General features: G+C 39.2%; 1 protein-coding gene across 5 annotated transcripts in view; it reads left to right on the top strand.

The window, feature by feature from the left end:
- Positions 1-15,738, top strand: part of PRDM5 (PR/SET domain 5) — a 204,433-nt gene that overhangs the window by 66,566 nt on the left and 122,129 nt on the right. For all 5 annotated transcript variants that reach the window (XM_059924242.1, XM_059924241.1, XM_059924243.1 and 2 more), the window contains exon 3: positions 2,112-2,234. In XM_059924242.1, the coding sequence (XP_059780225.1) occupies positions 2,112-2,234 (123 nt within the window). The remainder of the gene's footprint in view (positions 1-2,111; positions 2,235-15,738) is intronic.

Below are 15,738 nucleotides of genomic sequence, written 5' to 3'. Positions count from 1 at the left end.
AAGGAGACTTTATACCCAGATATTTAGAATTACCTTTTTACTCTGCTTAAAGACATGTGAACTGGTGTCCTCTCTGAGGAGGGGTTGTAGAGTGTCCTGTTTTTCCCAGCAGTGTGGCTGGACATTTTTGGCATCACCCAGTGGGCAGTGAGGGTTCCGAGCTGACGGGTAAGCAGGAAGGCAGGACAGTTTTCAAGGGCCTCCCAGAGCAGATCTCAGCGTGAGATTGTTATTTAGTGAGGAATTCCCATAGCTTCACACCTAAACATACGAGATGTAAATATGAGGTATTTTATAGTCCTAAGTTCTTTTAGCAATTACAGTATTGAAAATTAAATCCCTGCTTTCCAGTGAGGGTCTGCCATTTATTAGAGAGATTTTTAAATGATTATGGAGGATCCTTGGGCCCTTAAGAAAACAGGGATTGTTTGAGAAACATGGCAGATATAAGATACAAGGAGCAGGCTAACTGTATTTTTTCCCAGACAATATGTATTAGAATCTTGAATATCAGGCCTTGCAGTGCCCGCAGCAGATGTTTTTATACAGCAGCTTTTGGGTAACTTGACCCGTAGGGGTGGCTTCTTGGTTCCGGGTCAGTGCATGGTCTGCCCTATGCCAGCCTGTCTGATCTCAACGCCCACCATTTTCTTGGTGCTCCTTCTGTTCCAGTCTCATGACCTTCTTGCTGTTCTTAATTTGTTTCCAACTCAGGGCCTCTCTATCTGCCCTTTACTTGCTGTTCCCTCTAGCCTGGAACCACGCTTTCCTGAACTCTCCCCTGGCCTGTGCCCTCCCTTCATTTAGGACTCTTTTCAGGTCATCTCATCAGAGAGGCTTTGCCTGACCACCTCATCTGGAAGAGCCCTTCTCCCCTCACTCTGCCTCCTCCTCTTACGCTTTAGTTGTCTTCACAGCACTTACCTTTACCTGAAGTGATATCCTGTGCTTGTTTGCTCTTAAGTGCTGTGAGGTCAGGCTTCATCTATCTATCTTGTTCACTGAAAGACTCCCAGTGCATTAGCAGTACTTGGCACCGTGGTAGGGACTCAGTCAGTATTTGTTCAGTGAATGAATGATTGTCCAAATGTATCATGAAAATACGTACCTTATTAGGCTAGTTGTGCTTTACTTTATAAAATTCTGGAGCTCTGGAATTTGTTTTTTCCCACTCCAAGTCAGTGAAGGTATAGTGTTTATACTTGTGTTACTTGGTGTTAGAGATGTGGAGTGCTAATCACTCATTGCTTCCCCCCCTCCTCTTCTCGATTCCAATTGAAGATAAACACAAAATGAACATTGGGTAGAGATTGGTATATGTTTTATTAAACTGAGCAAGTGCCCAGTACCCTACAATGCAGAGGTTTTGAGAAGCTAGGTTCGAAGCAACTTGGATTCAGGAATGCCCAGTGGAGTCCTTGCTCCTTTGGCAGTTACCCTCCTCCCTTGATTGAGAGTTGAGTAAATCTGTCCGGGAGGGTTTATGGCAAGAAACAAAAAACAGAGAGCCCACCGTCGTTCTCAGCAAGACATGAGCAGGCCATGAAAGGACAAAATTGAACTTGTTTTATTCATCCACTAGTTAAAAATGTGAATTGTGGCCCAGGGGATGTCAGATTTCACTGGTTACATTAGCAAATTCTCCGCATATGGAAATGATTCAGTAAGCAGGTGGAAAGAGACATTGAAAGGATTTATCCAGCTCCACCCCCTCCCACTTGGGGAACCAAGCAGCCCTGCCCTCTTAGGTGGAAAGAAAGGGGGTGGTTTGCAATTATAGTTATCCCCCGAACAATTGCATTTGTGACACATATATTAAAATACACCTACAAATAAATAATCTTGACCAGAAAAGAGCTATCAACACAGGATGTTTCTGAGAGTTGATTGCAATTGTGAGTCATCTAGACATCTGCCAAATTAAAGTAGGCTCTGTTTGTACATATGTTTAAAGGGAAGAACGGATGTTAATCGAGCATCTATTCAACACCTGTTAATAAGTAAAGGTAATACTTACGAAAAAATATCATGTTATTTTTTTAGTACGGGTGATCTATTTAGTATGGTTAAGATTAACTTCAAGTATAAATTCAGGAGCTTTTATGTTTCAGGTTCGTGGGAGTAAAGGAGAAGTTCTGTACATTTTGGATGCTACCAACCCACGGCACTCCAACTGGCTTCGCTTTGTTCATGAGGCGCCATCGCAGGAGCAGAAGAACTTGGCTGCCATTCAGGTGAGCTTGTTTGCTTCTCATTTGTGCCCTGTCCTGCGAGGGGGATGAACTAATTTATAACTGTACTCCCTGTTTTAGATTTATTTCCCAATGACCTGCTTCAAATAACAGTTAACTAACTCATAAAAGCAGAGAAATCTCATCTAGGCAGCATATGCAGGAAAGGGCAAGCCTAGCTGTAAATGGACACCAGATCACTCACTTTATGAGAATCCTTGAGGGAATGAATTACATGGGCTGATATTGTCCTTGGCGGATTCCGCTTTCAAGTCCTTTTAATTCACTCAGTGAATGTTTATTGATAGTTTTTCTGTTTGATGGTTTATTTGGCTCATAGCACCATATTCTATGTTATTGTTTGGGAAAGGCTTCATGGAGAAAGTTTATTTGGGTATATCCCTATGACTGTACTCTGAGCTTCTTGAGGGTATTGTATTACTCAGGGTTTTCAGAGAAACAGAACCAATAGGATCTATATATCTATATCTATATATCTATATCTATATCTATGATGTATAGCTATCTGTCAGTCCGTCCATCCATCCATCCAGAGAGAGAAAGAGAGAGACTGAGAAAGAGGTTCATTGTAAGGAATTGGCTTATGTGGTTATGGAGGCTGGCAAGTCCAGAATCTGCAGAGCCAATGTCCCACTTTGAGTCCAGAGGCAACAGGCTGCTGTAGAACAAGGAACAGCTGATGGTCTAGTTCAAGTCTCATGACCGGAAGGCTGCTGTAGAATCAGCAAGAGCTAGTGTCCCACTTGAAAGGCTGTCAGGCCTGAAGGGTGGATATTCCAGTTTAACGGCCATCAGGCAAAAGAATTCTCTTTCACTTGGGGGAAGGAGACCCTTTTGTTCTTTTCAGGGCTTCAGCTGATTGGCCGAGACCCACCTACATTGTGGAGGGCAATCTACTTTACTCAAATTCATGCATTAAAACATTAATGTCATTCAAAAACACCCTCACAGAAAAACCCAAAGTAATGTTTGAACAACTGTCTGGGTGCCCTGTGGCCCAGTCAAGCTGACACATAAAATTAACTCTCCCAGGTGGGATCAATGTTTTCTAGAATTCTGTATCCCTATATCTTAGTATAGTGCTACACACAACATTAGGCTCTAATACAAACTGTGAGTTGAACTTCGGTGATCCCTCAGTGGAAATTAAGGGAAGAAGAGAAAAAGTCAAGGCAAGGAGTTTTTAGAGGGGCTCTGTAATTAAAACTCACTGGACAGATCGTTAATAAAGAGGGGCTTCCCTGGTGGTGCAGTGGTTGAGAATCCACCTGCCAATGCAGGGGACACGGGTTCGAGCCCTGGTCTGGGAAGATCCCACATACCGCGGAGCAACTGGGCCCGTGAGCCACAACTACTGAGCCTGCGCGTCTGGAGCCTGTGCTCCACAACAAGAGAGGCCGCGATAGTGAGAGGCCCGCGCACCGCAATGAAGAGTGGCCCCCGCTTGCCGCAACTAGAGAAAGCCCTCACACAGAAACAAAGACCCAACACAGCCAAAAATAAATATATTAATTAATTAAAAAAAAAAAAAAGAATAAAGAAACATTTCATTCTGTTGGGGAATTAACTTATCACATGTGAAAACTCAGCTCCTGAATCCTAAACTGCAGAAGAGGAAGCAAAGCTATGGTTGGCAGAAGCAAGAGGGAAGGGAAAAGAATAAGGGAACTAACAATTCTTTGCGTATTTACCCATGTGCACTATTCTAGAAGCTTCATATATATTATGTCATTTATTCAAAACTCTGAGAGCTTATACTGATTTCACTCAATTCCAAGTCTAAAACCAACAGGGGCAAGAGGGAAAATGCACAGAATTAGGTTTTAAAGTAACCAGAAAACACAGTCATTTAGAATATTTCATTTCCTGATGTTATTAGCTAACCAGATTTTTTCAGTGAAAATAAGTAGTGGATCACCAGTGTGATTACTGTTTCTTTTTGTATGGATAAATGAGTGATGACTTACCAAAGGGCCACGTGGGGGATGGAAAATAGGATCTTTTGGCAGCCAGCTGTATTCAAGCCACTTTTTAGATTGTTCATGACATGTGTTGATCCAATCACACATTTAAGTTGATCTCTTTTTTTTAACGCATAGACATTATTTTTTTCAAGTATTTTATATTTTTTTATGGTTTTCTGAGGCATACTCATCTCACAGGATCTTCAGTTATATCCTAATTTTAATTTACAGACTCAGTTTAAGTGTTTCTTTGTAAATGTTAACAATATCAAAATAGGCTGTAGAACCATGAAAGCTAATTTAGGCAAACCCATTGTTTTGTAGGTTCTTCATTATTGTGTTTTAGAGAATATTATTCTGTTTAAACTAGATTCTTTTCTTCTTATGCTTAAATAATGATTTTAAGCTTTTCTCAAACTCCTTTTTTGGGCATTTCGTCCTATTGGCTGTTATTTCTGTAGCATCAGTAGCTGTCTCCATTTGCCCAAACTTTCAAGGTGTAATATGCTCAGCTTTGAGTTTTGCCTCAGAATCTCTCAGGTTATCCTTGTTGAAGAGTTCCCTTTAACTGTACAATTTGCTTATACTGAATTCCTTAGTTAACGGGTTACTGTCAGTAAGTGTTTGTCTCCATCTTTCGCTACCCACATTTGCTACTCTATGCCCTGTTTATTTCATCATATTGTAGCCACCTACAATTCTCTCCTTTTTAGTAACCACGATTTCTAAGACTTACACAGTTTTCATGTTAATTTGGTGTATTCCATGCAGTACTTTTCTTCCTCTATTTCAACTGTGTTTCTTTCCTTGAAAGCAAATAGGAATCTACAAAAGATGACTATTGCAACTTTGGTACTCCAAGACGTTATTGTTTGACTTACTACTAGGGGATGAAGTGGGAGTGGGATTAGAGTAGGACTCATAAACTAGCTAGAGGCTATGTGAAGTTTCACACTTGAATTTAATTAGAATCTCTGACTGTTGAGAGGCCTCTGTGAGAGTCTTTGGGTGCAGAAGTGATGACAGTGCCTTTAATTCCTTTTAACATGGTTTTGGCCTTTCCTAAGAGGGGGGTTGAGTGCGGTGCTACCATGTTTCTTGCCGTGGAGCACAGTATGGATCTTTGCTAACTCCCTTGAGGTGACGTCTTTCTCACTTGAACAGTAGCTGGAGAAGCGGATTGCTCAGGGTTCAAAATCACATCTGAGCTAGAGGCAGAGAGCTTAATATTTGGGTCATATGGCTGACAGTGATATCATCCTTCTGATTAGTTGGGATTATCTCCTGAGGACTGCGTTGCAGAAACACTGAATTGGTAAGAGAAGATCATAATGTTTCCTGCAAAGCATTATGAATCACTTGCATTCCAAATTGCATCTGAAATTTGGGGCATTCAGGAAATTTTTTATTTGAGCTGTACGTCCCAGGAGTGAAGTAAATGAGAAACATTTGTGGCTATGTGGCTTGCTTGGTGGAAAACGTCAATACTTGGTCCAGTTTTTTTGGACAAGGGATGAAGAATTCGAGGTCTGTTTTGGCAGAGGATGGGAACTCTTTTGGAGACTCAGTTATGCTTCTAGTTTTGCAGTTTATTTGATTTTGGAAGACTTGCTTTGGAAATGATGATTTAAATATCTGAATTACTGAAGAAGGGTCCCATAGGCTAACAATTCCTCCCACATGCGCACATTTCAGAATAATCAGTTGAACTGGATGTTCAGACCCATGAAAACTATTTCCAACTAAACCAGAAAATTCTAAACATGCAAGATTTGGCTTAAAATGAACCAAGAGAATTCTTAAGCTCCGTAAGAAACGGATGATTCTTATTAAATGCTAATTTTATTATACTAAAGGAAAAAATATGTAATATTTGAAAAGTAATTGAACTACTTAGTGTTTTGCAGGCTTTTGAAAATTTCTGATCTTTTGGTAGAAAACTATTTGTTTAAATACAGAATTATGTCATTTAAAGTTAAAACTTGGAATTCTTTAGTCATTTCAGAGCTAGAGTATTATATCTCATGTTCTTAAGACATATGTCCAGACATACCTTTCCTGGGACTTTTCACAGTATATTATCTTATCAACGTAATGAAAGATGGCTTGTTGTTCTAAAAAAAAAAAAAAAATGGAGCATATGGAAGAATATTTGGGTCTTGATCCACTACTCCGTGAGGGGTGCCAGGGTATGGGGATGGTCTAACTAAGTCTAGAGGGCACTGGGCTTTGAGCTGAGCTTGTGGTATCAACACAGCTCCACCCCGATTCCGATGTCAGTTTGGTTTCCCCATTACCAGGAAAGCTATTTTATTACATATTATTTGCTCTCCTACCTGTGCCTTGTGAGAGGATGGACAGTCTTAGGCAGTTTATCCCAGAGTCTTTTCTGGTGACACGTGGCATTTCAGTATGAAGAAGTGGGAGATCAAATGTGGCTCTCCAAGGAGAGCAGCAACTTGCGTGTTTTTAGAGCCCAAATAGAACTTTCTCCATTGTCATCAAGGCACCAAGGTCAACAGGCTTATCAAATAGTGTTGATGCAGAATGGTAACAGCCAAGCAGCCAACCAAAAGAAATATCAAAAGGATTTATCACTTATACCCAAAATTATACATAGTTTCCTCTAATTCTGTTTCTTCCCTATTTCTATTTTTTCCTATCAGATTTATACAAATGGTATTTCTACAATATTTTCTAGACTCTGTATGTTACAGAATTGTAAGGTGCAGCTCTCTAGCGATTTTCTTCAATAAAATATCAGTTAAATAGCTTGCAGGTCTGTCTTTTAATGGGTTATCTTCCAGTAAGGTACATATTTGTCTTTCACTAGGGTAAAAATTTAAACTAAATTAAAATCACAAGTAATTGGTCCTATGAGGTTTTAAATACCAACCCTGCTGTTGCCGTATGTTCCTACAGGGAGTGGGGGAATTTTATTACTGATCAGTTTATTATTTTCAATGAGGTTGTAGTTTATTGGTAGGGAAAATGAATATGTATAGAGAGATCTTTAAGATATATAGTGATACCTTGACGGATGAGTTAATCCTTAATAATGATGATGTTGGCAGCTAACCCTTTCTGCATGCTTACTGTACGCCAGTAAATGGTGATATGTATTAAAACCTTGATACTTACTGTGACACTATAATTATCATTTCCCTTTGTCACCTGAGGATACTGGCACACAGAGAGTCTAAGTGACTTGTCTGAGCCACACAGCCTTTGGGTAGCTGGATAGGATTTGAACCCTGGTGAATTATCTCCCCTGTGTGCTCTCTGAACCTCTGTGCTCTAATACCTTAGAGTTGAGATAAATTATAAAGGAGTAAAGTCAGATTTAAAAAACCTTGCGGGGGGAGGGATAAATTGGGAGATTGCAATTGACATGTACACACTGCTATATATAAAATAGTTAACTAATAAGGCCCGACTGCATAGAACAGGGAACGCTACTCAATACTCTGCAGTGACCTATATGGGAAAAGAATCTAAAAAAGAGCGGGTATATGTATATGTATAACTGATTCACTTTGCTGTACACCTGAGACTAATACAACATTGTAAATCAACTAACTATACTCCAATAAAAATTTAAAAAAAAAACCTTCCATATATCTGAACTTGCTACTTAGATATTTTGAAACTGCTGAAAATTTGCAAAACAATTTAATTTTTTAAAATATATTTTAAAGTTATTTACATCACATATTCCTTGATCTTTTTTAAGTTCCCCAGCTACCCATAATTCATTACAAAGCATTGCACCTTCTTCTCTTCATATAAAGGCTAGCAATATCTGTCCTGGCCTCTTTTTCCCTTTGGTTCCTTTCTTTTTGTCTTAGCTGCTAGCTAATGTGTTAAAAATGCGATAAAGGTAACACTTAGATCTCTTGAAATTAAAAATAGTAAAATTTCAGAATCAGAGCATGTCAGGTTGGGTATAGGGGAAATTTTCGAGTAGGTAGGATTTTCTGTGTCTCTCAATCCAGAAACCATACAGGTAGTTTTCTCAACTACCTCCACTGAAGACCATCCTGCTTCCCAGTGTCCTTGTGTCACCCAGCAATAAAGTAGAATGTGTTGTTGCCTTTTGACTTGTCCGAGGGTTCTACGAATCGCTTAAGAGCTTTATTGGAGCTTGACTTTTGAGCTATTTTGTTTTGCATTGACAAACATTTATTTCTTTTCTTTTTAAAAAAAATTTTTATTGGCGAATAGTTGATTTACAATGTTGTGTTAGTTTTCAGATGTACAGCAAAGTGAATCAGTTAGACATATACATGTATCCACTCTTTTTTATTTTTTTTTTAGATTCTTTTCCCATATAGGCCATTACAGAGTATTGAGTGGAGTTCCCTGTGCTCTACAGCAGGTTCTTATTAGTTATCTATTTTATATATAGTAATGTGTCTATGTCAGTCCCAATCTCCCAATTTATCCTCCCCGGCCCCGCCCGCTATCCCCTGGTAACCGTAAGTTTGTCTTCTACATCCATGCCTCTACTTGTGTTTTGTAAATAAGTTCATTTGTACCCTTTTTTTTTTTTTAAGATTCCATATATAAGTGATATCACATGATATTTTTCAGAACGATTTTTATCTAGCCTATCTTATCTGTATGTATTTGTGGTTACATTAGTTATATATTTGCTGTGTAACAAATTTCCCCCACATTTTAACAGCTTAAAACAACAAACATTTATAATTCATACCTTTTCTGAGGGTCAGGAATTCAGGAGCAACTTAGCTGGACGGTTCTGGAGTTCTGGCTCCGGGACTGTCACGAGGTTGCAGTCAGGTAGTCAGCTGGGGCTGTTTGGTCTCGGAAGACTTGATTAGATTCCACTTCCAAGTTCACTCACATAGCTATCAGCAGGAGGCTTCAGTTCTTAACGGTGTAAACCTTCCCTAGGACTCCTCACGACAGAGAGAAGCAGCTTGCTTCTCTGAGAGTGATGTGAGAGAGAGAAATCGGCAGTCTTTTATAACCTAATTTTGGAAATGACCTACCATGCCATCATTTCTGTAGGATGCTGTTAGTCACACAGACGCAGACCAGCATGGTACAGTGCAGGAGGAGACTTCACAGGAGTGTGGATACCAGGAGGTGGGTCATCACTGGAGGCCGTCTTCAAGGCTGGCTACAGCAGTGATCAGCGGGGGAAATGTGCTTTATAGAAGGATGGGGTAAGGTTAGAATCAATGACAAAACGAGGCCTTGATATAGAATCAGAAGGAATGCAGAACCCAGCCCAGTTCGGATACTGTTAAGGAAGGCCATTTTAAACAGTAGGTTCCTGACCCTTAACCTCACTGGCTGAGCAATTTATTTAACTCATTCAGTCAACCCATAGCTCCCAAGCGTCTGCTGTGTGCCAGGGCCTGTGCTCAGCATTGGAGATATTATAGTTAAAAAGATGATCTAGTTCCTGTTTTCATAGCAGTAAAAATAATCTTTAAAACTCTGTTCCTCTTTGTGAATTAGTGGTAATAATACCTACCTCACTGGATTTTTGTGAGGATTATATTAAATGAGATAACATATGCAAAACCCCTGACCCCTATATGTGCCAATATATGTTAGCAAGTATTTGCATTATCACTCTCCCTGCCAGGTCCGTAGTTGTTGTCTTTATAGTTTTGTCTCTATGTAAAACAGAACGAAATCTGTTTTATTTCCTCTAAATTCCTCTCAAGGTAGCTAATATAATTCTAAGCATGTAGAAGACTTCTCAGTAAATGTTCACCACTGACAGGACAACCTGCTGGATGGAATGATGGAACCATAAGGGGCCCGCTCCTGACTGTGGCTGCAGCCGCCTGGATCATGGCTCCTGGGCACCTCGGTTGTTGGATGCACAGGGACACACGCGTCTGCTAAGGCCACTGGACCACTGTTTACTGTGACTTTGCTGGCTGTGGCTGTGTGGCCTGTCTTCCCTTAGGAAAGATAATTAGGACTTCATAGACACAAGAAATGTCCTGGCGTAGAAGATGTCTTGTGCTGTGCAGAGACCTTTACTAGGTACAGTGGTTTGGCAACCTTAGAGATAGGTTTGGGATCATTATGATGTTTGTGCTAAGCCACTTTTCAGCTTTTTTAAAGAAGGAGGTTTTGTGCAGGTTGGCTGTTTCCTAGAGAACACATCTACATTCTGCCTGCTCTCAGCTGTCTTTCAGAATGGTGAATGCTGGATACTAGTAGGCAGCGTCCCTAGAAATCATTTAAAAGGCTCATAATTTTGTAACCCAGCAAAGCATTAACCAAAAGGAAGCCAGAGGGCTGAAGAGTGTGTGTTTCCTAATTGATTTGGGGTCTTTGGTAACAGGGTGTTAGAGATAGTGAATGTATAAAATAGAATTGAAAATAGAAATTCTGTGAAATGATTCTTTGTGGAGGAAAATGTGCTGAGTCTTATATTTAATACTTAATTTAAATTTATTATTATTATTCATTTAGAATTAAATTCTATTTAATATTGGATTTAAAATTTAAAACTTAAAAAATATTTAATTAAAAATATTCCCCACACCACCAGAACAGAAACCCAAACCACGTAATATATCGATGGTCTCACTTAGAGGAATGATTTATTTACCTATGAATTTCTGTCACTAGTCTGAGTTCTTCAAGAACAGTCTGTGTCAGTTTTGTTTGTTTTCACCCTGCCCACCCTGCATGGATGCGTCTAGTGGGGCCCAGTGGGTGCTTGCTCACATGATTCCTCTGCTGACTTTTTCCGGAAGTGGTACACCTAGTTGCATGCGCCTTGTCAACTTGGAAAACCCTTATGTCTATTTCCTTTGAAATAACCGAGAGCAAATGCTTCCACTTGAACTCTGGCCTGCAGTTTGCGTGCATGTGAGTATTTGGTCTGGCAGGGACACTTTCACTCTGTCCCTGCTAAGTATGTATGGTACATGTGTACACATCTCAGTCTACAGTGTAGGCATTTTTATCTCTTAGCCAGACGACTGTGCGGCCAATAGCACCTCATCATTATGTCAAGTCTTTTTACAGACATAACCACAGGCAATCAGAGTCTTAAATTCAGACACTCTGTTGAGTAACAGCTAGACAATCCAGTCTGGACTAACTCAGAAACCTGGGATATAGAGGAATGAAATAGCAAAGGTTAATGGGACAGGAGGTCTTTGCTGTGAAGTGGTAGGGTTCTTTCAAATCACACTTAACAAATGTAATAATGAAAGATTGGTATTTGAGAATTAATCAACATTGCATTAGATACGCTGGAACCAGCCTATGCCATTACAAAGTTTAAGAAGAGGTATGGTAGAAATTAAAAAGAAGAAAGTTTAAAATCTTTTAGTTGCTAAAAAATGTAGTGAAAAGAAGAGGTAGTTGTTATTGATGCAGTGAAGCAAACAACATGAATACCCCATTTATCAGAGGAAGAAATTAAACTAATAAATATAAATATTATATATATTACATATATATTATATATGAAATTTATTTTTAAGTGTTAAAACTAAAATCTAGACACCTAAAATTAAGTATACATACTACTTGTTGCCAGGCAAGATATTTTTGTGTGTGAACGTAAAGAAGGAAATGATTTGTTTTTGTTTTTCAAAATTGGAGATATATTTTATGATGTGTTTTAGATTTAGTTTTTAATGATTGGTATTAAAATAGGTAATAAACTGCAAAGTGCAATCAATTTAATGCATATAACAGAAAACACTAGAATTAGCCACACTTACTTATTTATCAGTGACAGTTGGGTTTTCTACGGAAATTTCTATTTAGAGAAAACTACTCTATCCACTTCATGAACAGATTCTCCTAAAAGGTTCAGCTACTACTAGGCAATAAAAAGTAAAATGTGAAGTTCCACATTCCATCACTGAACTGATAAGATATTCAAAAGAAGGTGTACAGTTTCTCTTACAATTTATATATCTTTCAATTAATGTAAGCTGCACAACAAAGTTACACTGTATTCAGCTAAGTGTGTTAAATTCAAGATTTTGAGGAAACTGGCTCACAAAGCCTTAGGAGAAATGTTACCTTAGAACCTGATCTAATCATCCTTAATTGTGTCTTCATCCTCTTTGGAAGTCTCATATGATTCAAAAAAGACAGGTTGGGGAAAGGAGAAAGGACGACTGCTTACTGGGGTGCTTCATTGCATCAAGAGAAACAGAGTCCAGTGGAAGAGGAGTTCTGAGATTGAGTATGGCGTTTCCTTTCACTTGGAACTTTGTTTAACAGGAGTCTAGAAAGTAATTAAATGTATCATTATCATGACTGATTTATGTCAAAACTATACACACTTTTTATCACACAGTCATCCTTCAGTATCCGTGGGAGATTGGTTCCAGGACCCCTATATCTACTGAAATCTGTGGGTGTTCAAATCCCTTATGTATAAAATGGTGTAATATAGTCAGCTCTGTGTATCCTCAGGTGCAGAACCCATGGATGCGGGATACGGAGGGCCTACTGTACTTAATTAAATGGGTAATCAATTGACTAATGTGTCTGTGATTTCTTAAGTTGGTATTTAATGAACATTTTTATTAAATTCACCTCAGTGCGCAGAGATTAAAGCAGCATTTCCTGGTTTCTTTTCCTGTGGTAATTAAGTCCCTTGAGATATGGTTGTGTACACTTTATGGTGGTTTACACATCTGTCTGTTCTATTAGTTTTTCAACAGGAGACAGGAACAAAAAGGCACATGGTCATTCTTGCTGAGAATTTACCCTACTTTTCTTCAAGCAATAGCATGTAAAGCCAGCTAGGCTTTTGAGAGCTTTCCCTATGTGACTTAATTCTGTGCCCATTTCTAGACTTTGGAATGTAGTATGCTTATATGTAGCTTTTATTTTTCTACTTTTTCAGATTTAAAATGCTTATTATCAAGCATTTATATGCTTGTATTAAACTTCTATAAATATGTTCTGCTTTGTTTCAATTCAGTAGGACCAATGTCATGTTGTACACAAGGGAGATTCATAATAATCCCTTGAAATACTTTGCACCTTGCTGTTGGGTAACACATATGTTAATACTCTGTTGACATCATCTAAAACCCATAGGAAACCCCACGATATTTTTACCTCTAGAAAGTCAATCAGTAAGTGAAAACAAAACAAATAAAAACTGATTATCCATGCTTATGAAATGAGATTTCAAACTGTGCGACTTTGGCCCATTATAAAAATTTGTAGAATTTTTGCATCAGCATTATTTCATTTAACTCCAACAGTTCCCCCAAAAGTAGTAGTATTATACCCATTCTGCAGATGAAAAAGCTGAGGTCAAGTTGATAAAGCCTAGAAGTGGTCGAGCAGAGCTTTCTGACCCAGTTAGTCGGACATGCCATTTTGGTATCCAGGTTCTCCCAGAGACAGAGGCGTGCTGAGCCCAGTTTTTATCTAGAAGACTCAGAGGAATACATGTACATTTTAAAGCAGTGACGAATATATACTTCAAATATTTCTTTTTGTTCACCATGCTGTACATTATATCCCTAAGACTTATGTCATAACTGGAAGTTCATACCTTATGACCACCTTTACCCATTTAGTCATTAAATATATTTTTAATAAATGAAATTGCGGAGATGTTTACAATTGACCTATTGCCAAAATTAGTGAAATATGTAACTGTGAGACTTACAGGAGAAATCACAGGCAAAAGTTATTTGGGATTGAGTACACTTGATTTGGGGGTTCAGTAGTCAAGAGTATCCTTCTATAAAAGAATATAAGTAGCCTGTTTTAATGTGTGTAAATACTTGCAAATTAAAAAGATGTTCTAAGAAGGTACATTTTTCATTTATTTTGGTGAATGTTAAGAAAAGTGATATAAATAATACTTAACAGATTCTGCAACTTCTGACATCAAACATGCACACCTACTTACAGCCGCACCTGTTCTCTCTCCTTTCTCCCACATAGAGAAGGGTCCCTCCTCTTTCTTAAGAACAGGCCTTCCACCCATGTATCTCCTCCTGATGAACACTTACAATGTAGGTTATCCCTTTTCTCCATTTGATATTTACCCGCTCACACTCAACAGGATTCTTTTCGTTGGTTTTAAACATCAGGTTTCTCTTTCTATTCAAAGTCTTTCCCTCTTGATTCCATATTCCCTTCCAGCAGGGACCCTTTCTCCTTCCCTGAATTGTCCATATGCCGGGTCTCCGTTTCTCTCACCACCAGTGCCCTCAGCCCACCCTGACCAGGCTTCTTCCTCCCTCAGCCTTCCAGTGGTTCTCTCTCAGGTCACCTCTGCTCTCCAGGTCACTAAGCCACTCAAGGCTTTTTGCTAGATCTTTGCAGCAGCATTAGGTGTTGCTGACAAGTGCCTCCATCCTGAAACATCTCTTCCTTTGGCTTCTCCGAAACCACCTACCATCCTAGCCAGCCTCTTTCTTTCTTTCTTTCTTTCTTTCTTTCTTTTTTTTTTTTTGCACCTTATACTTTTTGTCAGCTATTAAATGTCTGAGTCCCTTCCATTGCTTCGCACATGCATTTTCCCTTTGCTGGGTTCTTCCTATTTGTGTCCTTCGAATCCAAGCTAAGTTATCACATTACCAGGAAGCCGTCCCTTAACCCTGGAGGAGGTGAGCTCTCTCCGCTACATGCTCCAGTAGCACCATGTCCCTCTCTGCTCTCACACTTATCAAGTCATTTTCTGTTTCTCTCGTGGTTGATTCATGGCAGACTCCACTCCCAGTCTGTAAGCTCTTTGAGGGTAGGCGCTGTATCTGTTTTATTTCACTACATTATACTTAGTCCTTGCGTAGTTCTTGGTACGTAAAGTGCTCACAGAATTCTTTTTTCAAATGAATTACTTATCTCTATCAGAAGTGTTTCGTTTTAGTTAAAATAAAAACTCATGTCTAGGTTAATATGTTTTCTTTCACCAGAAGGTATTTCAAATGTACTTTAGTTTTTCATATAGATTCTATTGTAACAGTATAACAAACATCTTAAATTTTAAGTTTCATTTTATTAGCTAGGGTTCTCCAGGGAAACAGAATGAATAGGATGTATGTGTGTGTGTGTGTGTGTGTGTGTGTGTGTGTGTGTTTGTATGTATATAAAGAGATTCCTTATAAGGAACTGGCTTACGTGATCGTGGAGGCTGACAAGTCCCAAGAGCTGCAGGATGAGTCAGCAAGCTGGAGACCAGGGGAAGCTGATGCTCTAGTTCCAGTCTAAGTCTGAAGGTCTGAGAACCAGGATAATCAGTGGTGTAGTTCAAGTCTGAAGGCCCTTAGGCTTGAGACACAGGAAGAGCCGATGTTTCAGCTTGAGTCCAAAGTCTGGAAACAGCCAGTGTCCCACTTTGAAGGCAGTCAGGCAGAAGGAAATCGCTCTTACTCCCTGACAGGTCAGCCTTTATTCTGTTCAAGCCTTCAACTGATTAGGTGAGGCCCACCCACGCTGTGCAGGGCCGTCTGCTTTACTCAGTCTACTGATTCACACGTTAATGTCATCCAACAACACTCACACTGACACACCCAGAATAATGTTTG

The sequence above is a fragment of the Balaenoptera ricei genome, chromosome 5, assembly GCF_028023285.1.
Source record: "Balaenoptera ricei isolate mBalRic1 chromosome 5, mBalRic1.hap2, whole genome shotgun sequence".
NCBI lineage: Eukaryota > Metazoa > Chordata > Mammalia > Artiodactyla > Balaenopteridae > Balaenoptera > Balaenoptera ricei.
Note: the sequence above shows the minus strand (reverse complement) of the source record. Positions and strands in the feature narration are given on the sequence as shown.